General features: G+C 40.7%; 1 protein-coding gene across 3 annotated transcripts in view; it reads left to right on the plus strand.

The window, feature by feature from the left end:
- Positions 1 to 3,612: 3,612 nt before the first annotated feature.
- LOC131227118 (uncharacterized) overlaps positions 3,613 to 21,300 on the plus strand; it is a 68,467-nt gene continuing 50,779 nt past the window's right edge. For 2 of the 3 annotated variants that reach the window (XM_058222834.1, XM_058222836.1), the window contains exons 1-4: positions 3,613 to 3,793; positions 5,659 to 6,312; positions 7,016 to 7,176; positions 12,449 to 12,514. In XM_058222834.1, the coding sequence (XP_058078817.1) occupies positions 6,072 to 6,312; positions 7,016 to 7,176; positions 12,449 to 12,514 (468 nt within the window). In that variant the 5' untranslated portion in view covers positions 3,613 to 3,793; positions 5,659 to 6,071. The remainder of the gene's footprint in view (positions 3,794 to 5,658; positions 6,313 to 7,015; positions 7,177 to 12,448; positions 12,515 to 21,300) is intronic. The other variant, XM_058222835.1, reaches the window with a different exon arrangement.

The raw sequence follows: 21,300 nt of genomic DNA on the forward strand, positions 1-21,300 counted from the left end.
AAAGTGGGAAAATCCACGGTGGCAATGGACAGTTTTGGCTGGACCTGGCCTGACAGTTGAGATCTACCTGCCAAACATGGGCCTGGTAAAGTAAGACTAAGCCCGAGTCTGACAAAATTAGTTGGGCCCAGGCATGACAGACTCGACCTAGCCCAAATGGGACCATCCGTTGCCATAAATGTGAAATGATAGCCTGCTTGCTTTAGCAGCTAGATTTGGTCAATTAATTATTTAGTTGGTTTTGTGAGGTATCAACACACTTGAATATAAGATGGCTATGAAGCACCAAGAGGGTAATTTTATAACTCAATGCACAGGCCAGTGAAAGTGAGTGGGCTCAAGTTGGAGGCTTTAACAAAGGTAATAATAATGCTAAAAAAGATACAAGTGGATGTTTTATTTTGAGATTTGATTACCTATGGTTTAATTGGAGATGCTATTCATAATTGAGTGGAATGACAGAGCCTGTTTTGTATAATTGACTCCAATTAGTTGGGATAAGGCTTCAATGACGATGATGGCGGATGGCTAAACTCAATCCAACCCAATTATCTACAACTCATCCGAAATGGGAAGTCATTCCGACAATCCAGGCTTAGATGGGAACATTTGATTACTTGACTGTCTTGGAATTCCAACAGGACTTTGTAGTGACTACTTTTATGAAGCAAATGGGGTGGTGACCCCAAAACACCACTATCCCTAGTGACTCACTCTGTGGGCCCCACTAGTGATTATATGTTTTATTCATATTGTCCATTCATTTTGTCAGCTCACTTTAAGGGTATGAGCCCAAAATTGAAGTATTGACCCCATTAAGACCTAGATAAGGATGGAATATCTTGTCAGAAGATCTATAGAGCTCACAATAATGTATCTGTTTTATCCACACTCTTCATCCATTTTGACATATCATTTTTTGGCATGGCCTCGAAAAGTGGATAGATTGAAGGATCGTAGCAGTATCAATGATGCCCAGACCTTCTTAGGGCCTACCATACCATAATATTTATTTGCCATCTAACTTACTCACAAGGCTGCATAAACCTTGGTGAAGGAAAAAAATATAAACATCAGCTTGATCCTAAACTTTTGTGGCTCCTAAGAAGTTTTCAATGGTGAATATTCAATTCTCATTGCTTAATGCAGTGTGGTTTACTTGAGCCTTTAACATGCCTCCTTTTTTGGCCCATTCTTTAAAATAATTTGTCACATGAAGCTCTTGCATAGGTCATGTGGGAAGCATAATGCCAGGCCTAAGGAGTAAACTTTGTGAGGTACACCATGATTTAAGTATCTTATCTGCTCTATCCATCAATTTTATCAGATAATTTTAGGACCTCAATCCAAAAATGAAGCATATAAAATGTTCAAATAGACCACACTACAGGAAATAGTTGAATTGAACCATTGAAAAATTCTTGGGCCCATGGAAGTTTTGGATCAAGCTTATATCTTTGTTTTCCCTTCATCCATGTCCGTATGATCTTATGAACAGGTTGGATGACAAATAAACATCACTGTAGGGCCTAAAAAGGTTTCAATTGTGGAAATCATTATCCCCATTGTTTCCTGTGGTATGATCCACTTGATCTTTGGATATGTTTCAATTTTAGGATCAACCACTTAAATTAGATAGAAAAACGGATGGACGGTGTAGATAGACCACATATATTCAAGGTGGGTCCAACTGAGTTTACTTGGTACCATAAGAGCATACTGAGCTCGGCATGCAATCCGATTTCAGGTCCTGTGGGGGTACCAGGGAATCCGCGGTGTTGGGTCACCGTTCAATCAGCTTCCCGGATGATTGGGTCACCTTAAGGTGGTGAGTACTTGCCATTTTTGACCGTCCAAGCCATGGGCCCCACAAGTCGTTCTTATTCATGGCCTCATCATCAGATTTCGCTGAATGAATCTGGACCGCATGCCATTTTTCTTTCTAGCCGTCTAATATCTAATGAGCTCCAGTTCGGCGGCTAGAAGCTTCCACTCAACATGATTCCGCAGGCACTCCATTGGAGAGGCGCCCCATTGTTTAGACCACACGGATCGTTATGATTTACGAACCCATGCCGCTTGCACTTCCAACGGTCCAGATGGGTTGGCCCCGGGCAACAGTCCTCATGCCCCCGGCGCACGTTAGGACGTCAGTCCGCGATGAGATGACGTGAGCGGATGTTGGCGGTTACACATGTAACACAGCCCACCGGCGACGTGACCGATGATTTCCACCCGACGGGTCTTCATGAGCCCACGCCGCCTGCACCTTCAATGGCCCAGTTTTGGCTCCGGGCAAGAGCCCAACGCTACGGCGCATGTTAGGACATCAGCATGCGATGAGCTAACTTGTGCAGGCTCGGTGTTTATACATGCAACACTCATCCATATGCGGACACGGATTACCTGCCCATTGTTTGGGAAGCGGATTGGCTACTCCCCCTGCTACCATCTCCGTGGCTGATGGTCGGTGCCCTGTGGGCCCCACTATGATGTATGTGTTTCATCCATTCGGTTAATTCATTTTTATAGATTATTTTAGAGTTTTATACCAAAAATGAGAGGGATATAAATCTCAGGTGGACCACACCACAGGAAAACAATGGTGATTGGATATCCACCATTAAAATCCTCCTAAGGCCCACTGTACTGTTTATTTGACATCCAATCTGTTGATTAGGTCATACAGGACCAGATGAAGGGAAAAACCAAAGATCAACTTGATCCAAAACTTTTATACCCCCAAAAGGTCTTTAATGGTCCACGCTCATTCAACACGGTTTCCTATAATGTGGTCCAGTTGAGATTGGGATATACTCATTTTTGGTCTTATGGCATAAAATTATCTGAAAAAATATATGGACGACATGGATGAAACACATACATCATGGTGGGGCTCATAGAGCACCGACCACCAGCCATTGACGGGTGGCAGGGGAGTAGCCGATTCGTTTCCCATTGTTTGTTAGAAATCCACCCTGTTCATTCATCTTGTTAGATCATTTTAGAGCATGAGAACAAAAACTAGATTGATCCAAAACTCCAAGTGGGTCACATGATAGAAAAGAGTGGGGATGGAACGACTAATCTTAATCATCTAGAGGGGCAAAGAAGTTTTGGGCCATCTAGTATTTTTGTGAGTTTGGATGGCATATAAACATCACGCGGGCTTACTTCAGAAAGACTTTAACAATAATCATTTCTCTCATTTTTTTAGCCGTGAGGCCCACTTGAGTTTTGAATCTGCCTCGATTTCTATTTTTGGTTAATCTCCCGCAATGAGTTCCCAAAAAGGAAAGACAGATGGATTTCTTATAAACATCGTGCTGGATCCCACCTAGCTTCTGACGACAGGAACTTCCCGTGGTTGGGTCAATGGCAATCCAGGGCCCCATCGTCGATGCAATCATGATCTGATCCCATGGACTGTCATAAACCCACGCCGCATGTACCGCGAACGGCCCAGATGGGTTGGCCCCTGGCCAGAACCCAGTGCAGCGCACGTTATAAATCGGCCAAGGTTGAGCTAGCGTGCGCCGGCGCGGGCGCTAGCACATGTAGCACTGAGCCTTCGTGGGGAAAAGGGGGAATAAAAACGAGGGGATGGACGTTTTTATCATTACGTGCAAGCCAGAAAATGTTCCGCTTATAAAGTCGGCAAAATTCCACTCCAAAACTCTCTCTCTCTCTTCCTCTCTATCTGTCTCTCTCTTCGTCAGACGCGCGTCTGAAAAATCCTCAAACCCTCTCTCCCTCTCCATCTCTCGATTTCAGACGACAAGAGATTTCGCATGTAAGATCTTACTTTTTTATTTTCTTTTTTGTCCTCCAATCCGAACCTGAAATTTCATCTGAAAACAAACTCTAGATTTATCCATTTGACGATTTTTTTTGTTTTTGTTTTTTTTTTGGTATTTCTCGTTGATTTTTATGATATTTTAAAGGTCGATTTTGTTTTAATCTGCGAGTAGATCTGATCATAGGATGAGATGCTTCCGATTTCGTCTTTCTTGCAGTAATTTTAGATGATTTTATTTCATTTTTTAGATTTTTTTTTTCAAGATTTTTAGATAATGGAGAAATCCAGCAAGAGCGCAGCTCATCAATTTCCTTATCTGGTTGGTTCTGCTCAAATTGGATGCATGTAGCATGGTGGGCCATGATCCGAACTGTTCATCGTATGGTGCCCGCCGGTTAACTGCAATACGAAAGGGCTGGGTCTCTGTGTTTGTATTGAGAGAAAACGGAGTGAGGTAATGAAAAGTGCCCGTGGAATCTCTGGAAAAGGAGAACCGCGGACTGTGATGTGTTCACAAAAACTGTGTTTTGTTTCCATATATGCCGTTGGGAATGGCTTGCTTGAAGCATGTTAAATCCGTGCAAAAAGGAAAAAAAGGAAAAAACGAAAAAGAAAAAATGACACACAGCAAAACGCCGCGTAGATGGTGGTCGAGGACGATAAGAAAGGAGTAATAAAATGGTCAAAGTTTTCCACCATTTCCCAAAATTTACGTGGAAATTGATTTAATGCTCCCTTTGGGTGACGGGGATTTCCATGATCTTATTGTAAAGTAATGGAGAAGGAATATGTTTTCCGTGATGCTTTCTTTGGCTACTAGCAAATGCTAGGATTCCATGGAAATCAATTTCCTTCCCAAGACTTCCCAAATGTGTTTGGTCCACGGTGAGACACACCCAGCTAATGGTCCCGATCATTGACTGTTGTGCTCCATCTATTGATTTTTGCATGAGCTCACAAATAAGGAGCACTTGTGGATGGTGCACTAATGGATGGAATTCTTATTTCTTTTTCTAACGGTTATCAGTTGATTAGATTTCAATTTCTTTTATAGTGTTCAGAGTCATGCATTATTGTAGAGCTCTCAATGCAATTTGATTGCATAGAATTTGAGGCTCTGAATTAGCATTGTTCATGCAAGAACTAATGATTAATATTGCATAATTTGATTACTTCCAATCAAGCTTACTGGGCAATCATGACTTTATTACTTTCAATAACGTTTTAATAAGTGCTTTAGATGATCTACTGATGTTGATTTCTTTAGTGGAACTGGAGTTTGATTGTGTAGATTATTGTTCGTTGGAGTTTGATTGTGTAGATTGATTGAGTATAGAACCAATCCCATTTGGATGGTGCTTCCAAATGAAAAAAAATGATGATGAAATCTGATTGAGTTAACTTGGTCGAGTTGAGTTGAGTTGTTCCGGAGTTTCAGAGTTCCGGATCCACCCACTAGAGGCCACCTTAATGATGGGTCAATTGTATTTAAGTGGTTTGCATTTGTAACTGGTAGATATGTAGATTGTCTTTCGGGCCATTTGTGTAAACTTGTCTTGGCCATGGAAAAAAGGAGATGGGTTGGATAGTTATGAACTTCCAGTGAGCATGCTTTTTAGGCTACTCTTTATCCAATAGTTGTTCCATTGTCTGGATAGTGCAGATCCATCCCCAAAGTGTGCCAATTAACAGTTTGTAGGGTTGGCACTGCCAAAAGTGAAAAATGAGAATGTTCTTTGCTGCACTTTTGGTTGTTGATAACTATGATTAGTTGTCAATTTCCACTCTTCATCTTAGATAGCCGAATATACAAACTCATTTATGCCAATTAATTTTCTTTTTGGCCTTCTTCTTTGCAGGATTGATGCTGAGACCTTTCTGTTTGTTGGATCAGTACTCCTCTTGTGGCAGTGATATGTGAATGGCCAATGTTATGAGGCTTTCTCAAGTGCCATTTATATTTTGAGCGTCTCTTGACCTTCTGTAACACTGAACAATTTCAGTTTGAAATATACGTGCTGTAAATTTGTGTATAATGCAACATTCCAGTGGTAGTACTATTCGATCCAGTTTTTGGTTGGCAATATGATGTTTTCAATTTGAATTGAAACAATCCAGCACAATTACTCTTTTTAATTAAATATATAACAACATTTCATGGGAAATTTGTAGATGTATGTTCGATATACGTGCGAAGGAGAAGCTATTGACTTCTTTAATGGCGGATTCCTGAACATCTGAAAAATTGGAAATTCTTCTTATTCTTACATCAATGGACAGCTTAGCACAACTGGAAGCCTTGTGCGAAAGGCTTTACAACTCGCAGGATTCAGCTGAAAGAGCTCATGCGGAGAGCACTTTGAAATGCTTTTCTGTGAACACTGATTACATCTCACAATGTCAATACATTCTGGACAATGCGTTGACTCCTTATGCATTGATGTTGGCAAGTTCAAGCTTGTTGAAGCAAGTGACAGAGCACAGCCTTTCTTTGCAGCTCCGTCTTGATATCCGTAATAATCTTATTCAGCTCATGAATATTTATGTCTTAACAAGGAGATCTTTACTTTGTATTTTGTGGCCAGTCCTTAATTTTTATGTACTTGGTATTTCCATCCTGCAGTCTATTGCAGCTAGCATATCATGCATGAAATGCCAAATGATTTGTGCTACTTTGTGATAGTTTCTTAAAGCATAGAGCCAAACGTCCTCACCATTTTCTGGCAACTGGCTCTTCATTTAGAGGATTGGTTTTGTAGTCCGTGAGAGCTGTAGTTCTCACCTTCTATGCCCTCCTATTGGCTACTGAAATAGGGGGTTACACAAAACATGGAGCATCATATCATGTTTCAGGTGGGTCCCATGCCTCCATGGCTAGGGGAGGACTATAATTCTACTTGGCTATCTATCTTGTTCCATAATCCCATTACATTTATTCTTGGCCATGTAGTTATTACCCTGTGGTTTGCTTCTTATTTCTCATGGATGAATACTATAGGTACATTAGAAACATTAGATTTTTAAAATCGTTTGAATGTTTAAATTCTTCACCTAGTTTAATTTTCATTTTGGATACTCGTGTAACTGCGCAATCTGTAACTTCTATCCTTCACATTCAGGCCTCCATTCTTCGCCTCCATTCTTCTGCATTGTTAGTTTTCATACATATTTTTATTTCAAATTTTCTGAACTTTGATTTGTGCGATTTGTCTGAAGGAAACTACCTGATAAGCTATCTGGCCAACAGAGGACCTAAGTTGCAGCCTTTTGTAACTGGATCTCTGATTCAACTGTTTTGTCGAGTTACAAAGTTTGGGTGGTTTGATGATGACAGATTCAGAGACGTTGTTAAGGAGTCCGCAAACTTTTTGAGTCAGGTGACCTGAATTCTATCTATTTGGGTTCATGATTGTCATGTGTTTAAAAAGAGACTTCAAATTCTCTTCTTTGCGCCATTTGTTTGACACTGTAGTTTTACTTTCAAATGAATTTATGCTTTTAGGTGGATCGAAAAAGGACAATTGCTTTCATAGGAATGTCATACGCTGAGTGTAGTATCTGTCATTTACTATTTCATCTTGGCAATACGTTTAATTGTGGATTTTTCATGGTTTAACTGCTCCTTTATCTTTCCCAATCTTGCATGGTTGTCCACTTCAAGTGTAGTTTTGTTTCCCCTGAAAAATTTAAGCACTTGCTATAGCCACTGAATCCGTGTCAATCTCAGTGACCTTGTACCATTTACTTTGATGTTCTGAACTAAATGGCTAAATTCAATACCTTCTCTCTTATTTATTGAAGAACTTGTGTATCATCAGACAAGAAATGGTTGCCAGTTTCCATGCAATTCAGCTCCTACAGGTGTTTAGCAAAGCAATGGTTTAATCACTTGGTTTGGGAGTTATGTTCAGACTTATGTCTTTTGATCCTTAAGTTGAACAAAGTGTGAGCGTGAGCAGGGAGGACATGTTTTGCAAAAATGTCGGGAGGTGTGAATGCCTAAGGAAGTGAAGGGACAACTTGAGTAAAAGGTTCTTGCAAGTTGCAACTATGTTTATTATGTTGTATATTAAGCACCATTTATGAAGGGAAAAGTGTTGATGGATTGGAGAATCGAAAATTAGAAATTAAACTGATAAAAGAATTTTATGCTGTGCCTGAAAAAAAGTGGATAGCCCTTCATTTGGGTTACTTGGGCCTTACCTCAGCTACACTGAGTGAATATCTGCAGATACAATCATGTAAGAGTTAGACACTTCACAATTGCATTCAGACAATTTCTACATGTGCTTTCAGGTAATAAAAAAAAGTGCTACTAGTCTTGACATCCAGCCATGTGCTGATAGGGTTGCAAGATTTGTAGTGTCTAATAGTGATTGGTATTATTGAAATGTGTTTTCTCTACAGAGGGCTTTATTCGAAGTAACTATTATGTGATCTTTTTTGATCTCTTCATAGCACTCCAATATGAGAATGCATGCCGTTTCTTTTATCTGCTTCAAGTGCAGTCAAACATTGTTTTGGCTTTAAATCTGTCCTGTTTGCGTATGGTGCGTGCACTTACAGTTGAATGTTTTGCTGGAAATCTCCTTTCTAGACAACCTACTTTATTGATGTTGATTTCTTTTGATAGAAATATTCTCTTCATTACAATATCTAGTTTCCTGTCTGTCGCTCTTTTGAAATGATACTCTTGTCTATGTTGTAGTGTTATTTTTCCTCAGCCTTTACCGATACTGACATTTTCTGGATGATACTGAATTTTATTGAAAAAAAGAAACCAAACAAAGAAGCAAAATTGAACAGACGTGATGAGAAATCACATCCAAACAAGCCCCCACCCGAGTAGCATAAACAAAATCAAACGACAGAGCCATCTTCATTTACAAAGGGGTCCTAGCAAGGCCATCAAAGTGCATAGTTACTTGAACATTAGACAAACCATAGCCCATTTGACCATCATGAACTGTGATCTTCCTTTTTTATTAAGCCATTGCTGGAGTCACCATATAAAGATTGTAGGTTTCCTTTCTTTCCAAATACCACAAAAACAGCACAAGGGATCTTTTGATGGACTGGTAACAAGGCCTTTATCCTAACCGGCTACCAATGCAGGGATTGAATCAATCAGGACCCAAAATACCCCACAAAGGGAGAAAAATGCCCCCAAATATCCCTAGCAACCTCACAGTGAAAGAAATATGGTTTAGCGACTCACCCTCCTTTCTACACGTATAACTAATGTTGGGGGCTGTGAGATTCCTTTTTTTGAGGTGGTCGATCTTAAGGATCTTATCTGACATAGCTATCCACATGAACACTTGACCTCTGTTGAGGCATTGAGGATCTTCCACACTTTTGCAAGTGGGGAAGCATGAACAACCCTTGCCAATGAGGAATACAAGAATGACTGTGAAGAGACCTTGCCATTTTCCCCCCACCCACATCTTTGCTTCATCTTCTTTAGCGTTAATTCTTGACCCATGCAGCAAGCTCATGAGTGTAGCGAATGGGAATTTCCTCATCTCTAAGGTTCCTCCTGGATGGCACAGTCCATACCATTGCTTCTCATGCTTACAATCCCTCGCCTTTGCCCCTTTGCAAATGGAGCAAAAATAGAGGGGAAAGATTCTGCAAGGCTGACCACATCAATCCACACATGGAGCTAAAACCTCACCCTATCACAACAGCCAACAGTGAAATGAAACCTGTTTCTACAAACCTTTCTTGCTCTTGGTAATAAGTTCTGATTGTCATCACCATACCTCTGGCCAAATAGGCAATATGAATAAACTTGCATTCGTTTGGGAGATGCCAGGGACCACCCCCCGTGCATATCCCATACCTAGTGGGCTCAGTGCAGCTAGGCAATCATTTTTTTATCCCGATTGGCCGACCTTTCCAAATCCGAAACAAACATAGTTTGGCTCTCTTTTTTCGGTCATTCAGATGCAAAAATCTGTGAAGGCGACAAGACTCATTCTCTTTCCGTTCGTTCTCTTTCGGAGTGGAGCACTCCTTTCTTGGCTTGGTACATGTTCTGAGCGAGCCTTTGCGTGACGTGAACGGTACCTATGAAGTGGAATCTGTCCGTCTTGTCCTCCACCTTGTAGGTGAGTTGCGTTCGCGTTCCGTGGGACTATAAATCTCTACGGAATGTCGGACATACTCCAAACTGACCCCATGGAGACTGTGGCCACACTGTTGTCGCACCTAGTAACATTCCTCCATATTAAGGGCCATATTGTTAGTTAGACCACATGTTATCCGGTCTTTTCTTACAACCTACAACCACGACCTTTTGGGCCTTCCCATTGCCCTTTTAGAGCCTTTAACTTGTACAACCTCACTCCTAACGTGCACGGTTCGTGGTCTTTTTTGCACATGACCATACCATCTAAGTTTACTTTCCTTCATCTATCTATTAGTACTACTTCTAAGTTCCCTTGAATGCACTCATTTCTAGTTATATCCTTCCTCGTCTTGTGATGCAGGGCCACAGCCCACCTAGGCCCACTGTAGGGCGCAACAATAATGTGGGCCCACAATCCACCCTAGGGCCCAACTTGTGCTGATTTTTGGACTGTTTATTTATATATTTGGGAGCTTAATTCAAGGATTGCAACTCCTTTCTCAAAATCTCCACTCACGAATTATCAAGGTATCAACAGGGGTGATTTTGGGCAATTTCTTGGTCGACAATCTTAACTAATTCCTTGTTTCCACTCCCATTGTTACTAAAATTGCACTCCATATGCCCAATTTTAGTCCGATTAAAACGTAGCAAAGGCATCTACTTGCAAACGTTGTCTTCTATCTAGCACAATGAGGGATCCCCTGACTGCCACATCTTTGGTAAGAGAGTCTGCTTCGGCATTGAGCTCCCTATGCACATGAGAGAAATTCACTGACATTCCATACACATGTCTAAAGCCTCCTCCGTTGAATTTGTGATCCTCCACAGCCATGATCTTGGTACAACCCATTTTATAGCTTTACTAGAGTCACCTTGAAATTCTCCGCCTACTTAACTTCTTGAAGCAGAGCTATGGCTTTAGCAGAATTATTATCCTTTTTCTTAGTCAGGCCCTGCCCTTCTCTTGGGTTTCTTCACATCATCCCACTTAACAAGATGGAATTTATGCCCATCACCTTTTCCTTCCCAAACTAAATCTTTTTGGAGCTTTTCAATTTGATCTACAACACTAGTTGGCATCTTGAGAAGGGACATGGAATTTCCTTACCAAAGTAAATCTCCTTGGAGCTTTTTAATTTGATCTACAACAATACTTGGAATCTTGAGAAGGGACATGAAAATACATTGGAAGATGAGCGGGAGCTGATTTGATAAGGGGCATTCTTCCACCCTAGGATAGATAAGATTTCTTCCACTCAGAATGAGAGTATCATCCGCAAATTGGTGTTAAATATCAAGCTCGGACTCTCCAATTGAGAAGCCTCTAATGAGACCAATTTTGGAAGCTCTCTCCATTAGCGGAGTGGGAATCTTCACCACTATCAAATGTAAGACAGGAGAAAGGGGATGACCTTACCTTAGACCTCTTGAGCTAGAGATGAACCCAGGAAGAGAGCCGGGAAGGGAATCATTGACATTTGATTATGATCTTTTGAGCACACTCAAGTTTGACCTCTAGAGCTAGTGATGAACCCAGGCAGAGAGCCGGAAAGGGAATCATTGACATTGATTTTGATCTTTTGAGCACACTTAAGTTTGACCTCTAGAGCTAGTGATGAACCCAGGCAGAGAGCTGGAAAGGGAATCATTGACATTTGATTATAATCTTTTGAACATACCCAAGTTTGACTGCTTGCGAATGGCGCATCATGTCATCTCTTGCATGTTGGAAGGATTATCGGGCTTCTGGAAACCTGGGATATATAATTTTTAGTTTTCAGGGTTAATTACCCTGAGGCCTGAGGAGGGGTGTGATACAGGGATAGAGATATTTGAAATTGTTGTTTGTTCCCGTGTGGCTCTCTGTTTCTGCTTTTAGATTTTGTTTCTTCCGTACATTTTAAAAATTTTTAATTTTTAATTTTTTTAAAAACCAGAGAATTTAGAGTATTGACTCATTGCTTCACATATTAATGTCAATTTTTGGTGGAGTCTTTACCAGTTCAAGTTGTTGGGGAATTTCTTCAGTTGATTCTTTAATTTATTGCTGAAACCACTTTGTGATAGTCATCGGGATCTCATTGATTTTGTTTTGCTGTTCAATTTCAAGCTTTGTTTTACCTGTTTGGACACAATCGTGATGAGCGAAGAAACACTTGCAGTAAAAGAGTGGCAAGGACTTGAAGCCCTTTGGATACTTCAGTTTTTATTACTACCAACCAAGATTTTTGATGAATTATATGCTTATTGTCCATCAATCGTGACAAGGACAGAATGATATATGGCTTGTGTGAAGCTGGTTATCTTTGGAATCTAAATTGCTGTGATGGAAGTCTGAGTATTCTAGGCTTACATGATTAGTGATTTTATGTTTGTATTCGTATAAATTTCTTTACCTGTACATTTTTAAGTTGATTTATGCTTCCAATTCTACATGCTTGAAAGCATAATTGGTCAAACAATGAGTTAGATTATCAGCAAGAACCCTTACAGATACCTTTTATTTTCATCAGACATCGCTAGACCACTATTCCATTGGTTTGAAGATATTAAATCAGCTCGTGTCTGAGATGAATCAGGTTAGTGTTTGCCATGTCTGTAACATTTCTGCAGAATAACTTGTATCCTTGATGTCCATATATGATATCATTCACTGGAAAACTGGTAACTATATGCATGTCTCTTAAAATTTCGGTAGTTGTTTAGATATTTTGAGCATCCTATACACTTAATTAATGGTCATTATCTTATATAGAAAGAATATATCATCTACTGAGTTGCATAATATTTGTTCTTTATTTTTAATTTTTCACAAAATTTTAGTTATTGTTTAGATACTTCAACTTCCATATATTTCCTCTAAAGACCTGTAAGTGGAGGTTGGCCCACGGTTATGACAGAAAAAAGCTCTGGTTATGTTTTTTTTTTTCCTGTGTCATTTTGTTAGTCTGCTTCTACTCGATATCATGTGCAAATTGGGTGAGCCTTTTCACAGTTGATGAGAACTGAATTATCTTTCTTTCCATTTGTAAGTGAAACCTTGTCGCTGAGATGGGAGTGGGACCAATAAAAAAACATGTTGCTCTGAAAGTTGGTGGAGGAACTTTAATTAGTATACCATATTTATAATCCACCATAGAAAACTGCAGATAGTACACCATAGTGGAGATGTTTTGTGGTGGCACATTCAGAAAATATTATCTGGTGTCACTAAGAACAACACATCTTCTTAAGAATGTCAATGTATCAATCCCTTCCTGCAGTCCCAAAAGTTTGTACATGGGAATCTCTCTCTCTCTCTCTCTCTCTCCCTCCCTCTCTCTCTCTCAGTAATTCTGAAACCAGCACTTCTCATACAACTGAATGCACTGGATTGCTTCATATCAACAGCAGTCTAATCCGTCTCTACTGTCTAGATCCCTCAGACGATTTTGAATCAGGACTTAAAAAAGTCCTGATTTGAAAGTACGGAAGAAGTAAAATGTCGTGGGTGTGGAATGATTCCCTGGAACTAGAGCTGGGCATCGAGTTGAGTCGAACTGAGTTAGGGCTGACCTGATTTAATCCGGTTTTGAAATAGACCTGACCCGAACTCGACCTGACTCGGTACCGAGTCCAGCATGCCTGACCCGATCCGAGTCTGGGTCTGGCCTGGACTAATCCGGACCGAGTCCGACCCGTTCACAAGTACCGAGTCGGGTCAAGTCAGCACTGAGTTGGGTCAGGTGCAGCAGGTATCCACGGGCTGAAAACACAACTCAAAACCTAGGCGCACTTGTCGGAATTGCAGCCTCTACATCAGCTACACGACATCTGAGTTTTTGTTATTTATTATTATTATTATTATTTTAATATATGTATGAGTCAAGTTTCGAATTGAGTCGAGTTAGTACCGATTTGGATTTCGGGTCGAGTTGAGTCGAGCTACTAGGTGACCCGAACTTGACTTGGTTTGAGTTTGGATTGGACAAAGTCTACTCGATTCGGATTGACTCACCCACTCGGTTCAGATCGAGTTGGATTTTAACGAGTGGGATGAGTTGAGTTTGCCGAGTCGAGTCGGATCTGAATGAGTGGGATGAGTCGAGTTTGCTGAGTCGAGTCGTCCCGTGCCCAACTCTACCTGCAACCCCACTAGTATTGAAACTAGTGCTCTTCAAATCTCCTTCCTCTTCAACCAAAGAAATGTGAAACCTACTTTTATTCTCTTGAACATAAGCATAACCAGTGTTCGAGTTGTCGGTATCGCTACAAGTTTCGTTGGCCAAAGATAAAGATATAATATCGTTATCACCGATAACCGGAAATTCGGAGAAAAATGCGAAAACATGGAGATAACGGTGAAATTTTTTTAATGAAGCTTTAGGACATGCCTAAATATACATATTTGCATATTTAGAAAATAAAACTTCGTAAAAAAATTATTAAATAATAAGTTTTCATTTAATGGGGCCCAAAAAAGCATACATTTCCATAAGAAATCATTCTAATAATAACCAAAATAAATTTATCTAAGTTTCAAGTTGACCACGCCATATGAAACAATGGTAATAATAATTTCCACCATTGAAATCTTCATAGGGCCCAGTGATGTTTATTTGTCATACAAACTATTCATAAGATCACGGGGACATGGATGAATAAAAAACAGAAATATCAGGTTGATACAAAACTTTTGTGGCCCCAAGAATTTTTCAATGGTAAGCATTCAATTCATACAGTTTCATGCGGTGTGGTCCACCCAAGCTTTGGATATGCTTCATTTTTTTGGCTTGTGCCTTAAAATCATCTAATAAAATGGATGGACTGAGTGGATCAAATTCGCAATTACAATGGGCCCACTGAGTTTACTCAGTACGCAATTCACTTCTGTTCTGGCGCAGTCCGGAAGCGGATTGGCTGGTGTTGTCTCACACTGGCGTCATCAAGTTATGTGGGTTTGATCATGAGGTATGTGTTATATCCAAACTGTTCATCCATCTGAAGAGCTCGTCTTAAGCCCTTAGACGAAAAATAAGACAGATATAACTATCAAGTGGACCACACTGCAAAAACCTGTGGGGGATTGAACGTTTACCATTGAAACCCCTTTTTGGGGTCACAAAAGTTTTGGATCAATATGAAAATTGTTTTTCCTCTTCATTCAGATATTTGTGTTTTTATGAACAGATTGGATGCAAAATAAACGTTACGGTGGGTCCTACAAATTGTTTAACGGTGAAAATCATTATCTCCGCTGCTATTTATGGTGTGGTCCATATAATCTTTGGATATGATTCATTTTTTTGGATAATGCTCTAAAATAAACTCTAAAAACAGATGAACGGTGTAGATATAATAAATACATCACTGTGGGGCCGATGTAACTTTGATCTCCTTTGAACTGTTCGTACAACTCGGAGCTCGAGGAGCATCAGTGCTCGTCTTCGCACGACACGTACCTACAGCAGCTATATAGTTGGTGTGAGGTATAGTAGCCAATAACTGTGGGACCCCTTATGAAGTATGTACCTTACATCTGCACCGTCCATCATATATGAAGGCTTATTTTAGTGCGTGATCCGAAAAATGAACCACATTCAAATCTTCAATGGACCACACCACAGGAAACTGTGTGAATTGAACGCATATCATTAAAAACTTCTTGGTGGCCACAGAAATTTTGAATCAAGCTGATATTTATTTTAACCCTTCTTCCATGCCCTTTTATATTTTAAAAAAGGTTTGATGACAAATAAACATCACTGTGGGGGCCTAAGAAGGTTTCAATGGTGAAAATCATTATTCTCATTGTTTCTTGTGGTGTGGTCCATTGGAGCTATGGATATGCTTTAATTTTGGGATTTACCCCTAAAATGAACTAGAAAAATGAATGGACGGCGTGGATAAATCACATACATTCATGGTGGGCCCAGAAAGTTTACTCAGTACGCTGAAGCGCACCATGCGCCGATTTGCTTTCGTAGTTCTGAAGCATAAAAGAAAAAAAAAACAAAAAACAAAAATCCTGCATTTCGTCTGCGAAGAGGGTTTTCGGCGAAGAGGGCGATTTTCGACCGAGGGTTTCAAACAATCTCCCGCAATCCCTGATTTTTCATTGAAATCCCTGATTTTTCGCCGAAATCATGTATTTGTGAGTCACACGAGACGAGCGCTGTTGATTTCTGCCCACGAGATTCTTTTCTTCCGAGTTCCGATCAACCATCAACCAGTATTACCGAAATCAAAGGTTTTTTTTTTTTTTTTTCGATTTTTTTCGCTTTTTACCTATTTTGTTGGAAAAAATTCAAAATTATCGAAGATATCGCCGATATTTCGCCGATAATCCAGAGAGAAACGAAAAATGGGGGTTTTGGTGCCGCTAGTCTAGCGACACCGATATTATCGGCGATATTATCGACAATTCGTTGACAATGCGAACACTGAGCATAACTAGGTCCACATCCCCCAATTAGTGGTTTAAATAGCGGAGAGAAGAAAAAGGAAGCCATGATTCTATGGTTGCATTTGTATGCGTTGGCATAAGCAAATTTTTTTTTTTTTTTTGCCGACAACAGCAAATCAGCTAGTTATGCCACAAAATTTAGTTTGGTAAATTGTAAAAAAAGAATGCTGAACACCTTAATATTGCTTATGGTCTAAAAAATGCTTTTTAGCTTTTGCTGCAAGGAAGAGCTCTCTTTCTCTCTGAGCAAAATGAATTACGATCCAAACACGCCCCAAGTGAAACACGAAATTACTCTTATGGAGTTATGATGTCTATACTAGTAGCCTAAAGGATTAGTTTTGTACCTAGAGCGACCATTTGTAACTAGAGGTGGGTAGGATCCGACCCGACTCGATCGAACTAGTCGGATTCGATCCGACCCGAACCGGAAGCCAAGTTTTGGTTGGATTGAGTAGACCCACTCAGATCCGACCGCAAAACGAGTCGAGTTCGGGTCAGTAGCCAGTCCAATCTGATCCGATCCGTTTCGGAATTCGATCCGGTCGGGTAGTGTAAAGTATCTTTAAAATTTTTTTAAAAAAAAAACTTTTACCCCTCTTTTCTACCCGAACGACGAACCCTAACCCGTCCCTACCCAAGCGGCGCTGCACCCATCTCGATCCGAATTCAGGCCACTCAGCAGCCCAACAATCGATCTTCACCGTTCATCCTCCTCCATTCATCAGGTGGGTTCCATTTAATTTTAATTTAATTTTATTTCTCTGTATATTTTGCCTTGGCTCGCTGGTGGTCCAACTGAGGTCAGGACCTCGCTGGCTTGGCTGCAGTGTTCGGCCCTGGCTCTCCTCCTTTCTCTCCCTCTTTCTCTCTTGATTTCCCTCCTCTCCTTCTTTCTTTCCTGCTTTCTCTCCCTCTTTCTCTTCTTCTCTCTCCTCCTTTCTCTCCCTCTTTCTCCCAATTTCCTTCCTAGCACGAGAGTCTCTGGCTTGACTTGACTTAGCCCAGTCCGAATCAATCGGACAGACTCAACTCGACCGACTCGGTTTCCCTGACCGAGCGAACTCGGTTCGGGTCAGGCTAGCAAGGATTCAGATTGGATCGAGTCAGCCTTGCTGGACTCGGTCCTTGATTAGATCGAGTTCGGATCAGGTTCTTAGAAAAATTGGATCGAGTCGAGTTGGACCCAATCTAGTCTGACTCGACTCGATGCCCTTCTCCATTTATAACATCTTGGCTCGATAGTTGGTGAGAATTGAGAGATTGAGAACTAGAGAAGGATGTTGCTTGTTAGAGCTGGGTGGATGAAGTGGAGATGTGCCTATGGAGTTCTACGTGATTTATGCAAACCCGTCAAATTGTAGGGGAAATTTTATAGGATAGTTGTATGACTAGGCATGCTTTATGGGATAATGAGGAACATTTTCATAGGATGAGCATAGCGGAATTTAGGATGTTGAGATGGATGACAAGATGACGAAGGATGGAATTAGGAACGAATGCATTTGAGGGAGCTTAGGAGTAGTACCAGTAGGTAAAAAAGATGAGGGAAAGTAAACTTAGATGGTCATGTGCAATGAAGATCGAGAACTGCATTGGTTAGGAGTGAGTCGGTGGCTCTAAAGCGACAAGGGGAAGGTCTAAAAGGACGTGTGTGGGGGTAGTAAGAAAATACTTGATGATCTGTATTTTCATTGAGCATATGGTCCTTGATCGAGTGGAATGGAAAAATAGAATTCCACGCACCATTTATCATCTTACGACCCAAACACGCAATCACTTTGACCCTAGGCATGGGGTTGTGCCAAAGAACATGGAAGATGGTGCTTTTTACTGTTTATATAGTGTATGACTTCTAGTGGGAATCATGAATTGTAGTGTTGAGGCTACTCGAGTGGATTTGGCAAGGGTTAGGAAAATTTGAAAGGTGGATGGGAAGCATGAAATGTGCTAAGGCCACTCTAGGTGAGTGGGTTTGACAAGGGTATAATTTAGGGGGTGTTTGATTTTTCATTTCTTCGGTAAATACAAGTAAATAACAAATTATTAATTTTTACCCCTGTTTGAAATGAACGGAGTATTTCCTCCTCGAAAACTGTCCCAAAGGTACCAACGTAAATTTGAGTGCCCCACATGTATGTGAAATATCCAAGCCGTTCATCTGTTTTACTGGAACAATTTAGGGCACGCGCCCAAAAATGAGGCAGATCCAAAGCTCAAGTGGCCCACACTACAGGAAACCGTGGGCGTAAAACATCCACCATTGAAAAGTTTTTTCTTCCTAGGCTCCAAAAGATTGTTTATTTATCATCTAACCCATTCATAAGATCACATAGACATAGATGAGGGAAAACACGAATATCAGATTGATCCAAAACTTTTAGGACCTCCTAAAGGTTTTTAATGGTAATCATTCAATTCCCACTGGCGTGGCCTACTTGAGCTTTGGATTCGCCTTAATTTTGGGCTCATGCCCTAAAATCAACCTGCAAAACAGATGAATGGCGTGGATAAGCCACCTACATCACAGTGGGTCCCACATGAAATTCGTACCCTCCTTGATTTTAGTGTTAAAAAAGCAACCAATCAGCGTCAGCATTGAAAAGAGTGCAGGAATTACACTGGTAATTAATTATTACCTATTTACAAGTATTTGCACCAGTGAATTAGAAAACAAACAGCCTTGGGAATTTTTGAAAGGTGGATGGGAAGCATGAAATGTAGTGCTAAGGCTACTCTAGCTGAGTGGGCTTTTACAAGGGTAGAATTTATGACTATTTAAAAAGTGGAGCTTCTCAGGGATTGGTCTTGTGCTATGACCACAGGCTGGGAGATTGCAGAGACCAAATATATTATCTTGTGATTAGCGCTAGTGCTGATGGCCACATCTTCTAATTTGTTATCTCTTGTATTTTCTAGCCCCTCATCTCATGGGGCCTATGTTTTAGGCCTTATACTTGGATTGATGATAGGGTCACTCTCTTCTCTTGGCCTATCCGTTGTACTCATTCTCAAATCTTAACAACATTTCATCACATTTTTCAAAAGACAAAATGCGTTACATTTAGAGGTGGCAATGGCCTTGGCTGGGGTTGGCCTTAGCTTTGACCTAGTCCACCAAACACATGGGCCTGGCCCTAGCCCTAGAGGGCCAGGTCGGGCCATAAGAAAAAAGAGTTAAAATACCTAAATGATTAAAGGTTTGGAATGTCAATTTAGGAAATTTTTTTTTTTGGGTACGATGAGTCCCATCACATAAAATGGTGTTATGTGAGACAAAAAGTGTTACGTGGAGTGGTGGCAATGGGCCGGGATGGGGTTGGCCCTAGCTTGGAGCTAGTCCACAAAATGCATGGCCCTAGTCCTATAAGCCCAGTTCGTGCCAAGGATCAAAGGTATGATATGTCAATCATGGACCGATTGGAACCACTAACAATTTGGGCCATTGAAACATGATTTTGAATTGAACACGCGTCTGTAAACTATACATGCACATTATATGGGAACTGATGGGAACCCCTAACAATTTTCTTTAAACTGTCCATTCTTTATGTTGGCCTATTTGATTATTGGACTGGGCTGACGGGCTGGTCGTGATTGAGGGTGATGGCTGCACAACTGATGGCTGGTCGCGTGTAAGGGTTGGGCTGCCAAGTTCTGTGGGTTAGAGCTTGGGCCCCTAAACTTGGCCCAAGGGCTTGCTTGGGCATGAAATTGAGGCCTAATGTTTCGGCTAGGTGGGGCTGGGCTAGGGCCAATGATAAATGGCCCGGCTTGGTCCGTTGGCCTGGTTTAGTGATTAAGTGGGTCACTATTGTATAAAAGGGTGAACGATTTGAAGACAATTGTGAGGGTCCCATTCAACTTTCATATCTTATACAAAAAAGCACTTTCTGATCGGCCATGTATCTATCATCAAAATGATAGGACTTGTCTAGATGGATGGGATACCACAAGAAAAATCTTAGATTTAGACTATTTCAAACCTTTGATTATGTCGCTATTTTCCTTATAAGGCTGGACCTATAGGGCCAAGCCGAGCCTGATTAGGGCCGAGGCTGGGCTGGGCCGGTGCATAGGGGACTAGGGTCTGGCCCTAGCCTAGCCATTGCTGCCCGTTGTCATGGCCCTTCATTAGTGGCTCGGGTCTAGAATTCATGCTCGAGTCCAACCCTCAGGTGAAGTTTATGGGCCCAGGCCCTAGCCCTGCAGGGTCAGGTTGCTCGGCCCATTGCTACCCCTAGCTATGTGATGGGTTGTTTCTTTATTATTATTATTATTTTTTTTTTAGAAAATGGGTTATATTTCATTAAAACGGCATAAGGTAACTATTTAAAATAATTAAAAGAGTTTAATGTTTCTAAGTTTCTGGTCCCACTTTTTTCTAGGTCTTCTGTTTTTCCGTTTTCCCTCTCTGTTAGATAATGACCTTTACCATTATATTGACCCTTGCTATCATATGGTCATATTGCCATAGCTTGATTTTCATTTCTTGAACAGTGCTGCGCCTTTCTCCTTGGTAAATCACGATTTAGTAAAAGAGAAAGGAAAAAACAGAGTACAACTTCAAGTCCCTCTGAAATTGACAAGTTAGGGCCTGTTTGTTAACTCTGAATTTTTGTACTTAACGCGGAATTTGGAAAATTTTCCATGTTCAGTGGTGTTTGTTAACGCATAAGAAGGAAAGCGCTCCACGGTTTTATGTTGAAAATTTTCCGTGATGGGAGTCTAGCTTAATACGGAATGAGAAGAATGCGCTCTGTGATTATTATTTTTTTAATCCAAAATTACCCTTTGCGAGAGAGATTTTCTCCCTTGCGTTGTACATATCCCAACTTTTAACATGAGGCACTTCTTTGAGCCCACCATGATGTATGTGTTTCATCCATTCCATTCATCCATTTTTAAAGATCATTTTAG

Source organism: Magnolia sinica, chromosome 15, assembly GCF_029962835.1.
Source record: "Magnolia sinica isolate HGM2019 chromosome 15, MsV1, whole genome shotgun sequence".
Taxonomy (NCBI): Eukaryota; Viridiplantae; Streptophyta; class Magnoliopsida; order Magnoliales; family Magnoliaceae; genus Magnolia; species Magnolia sinica.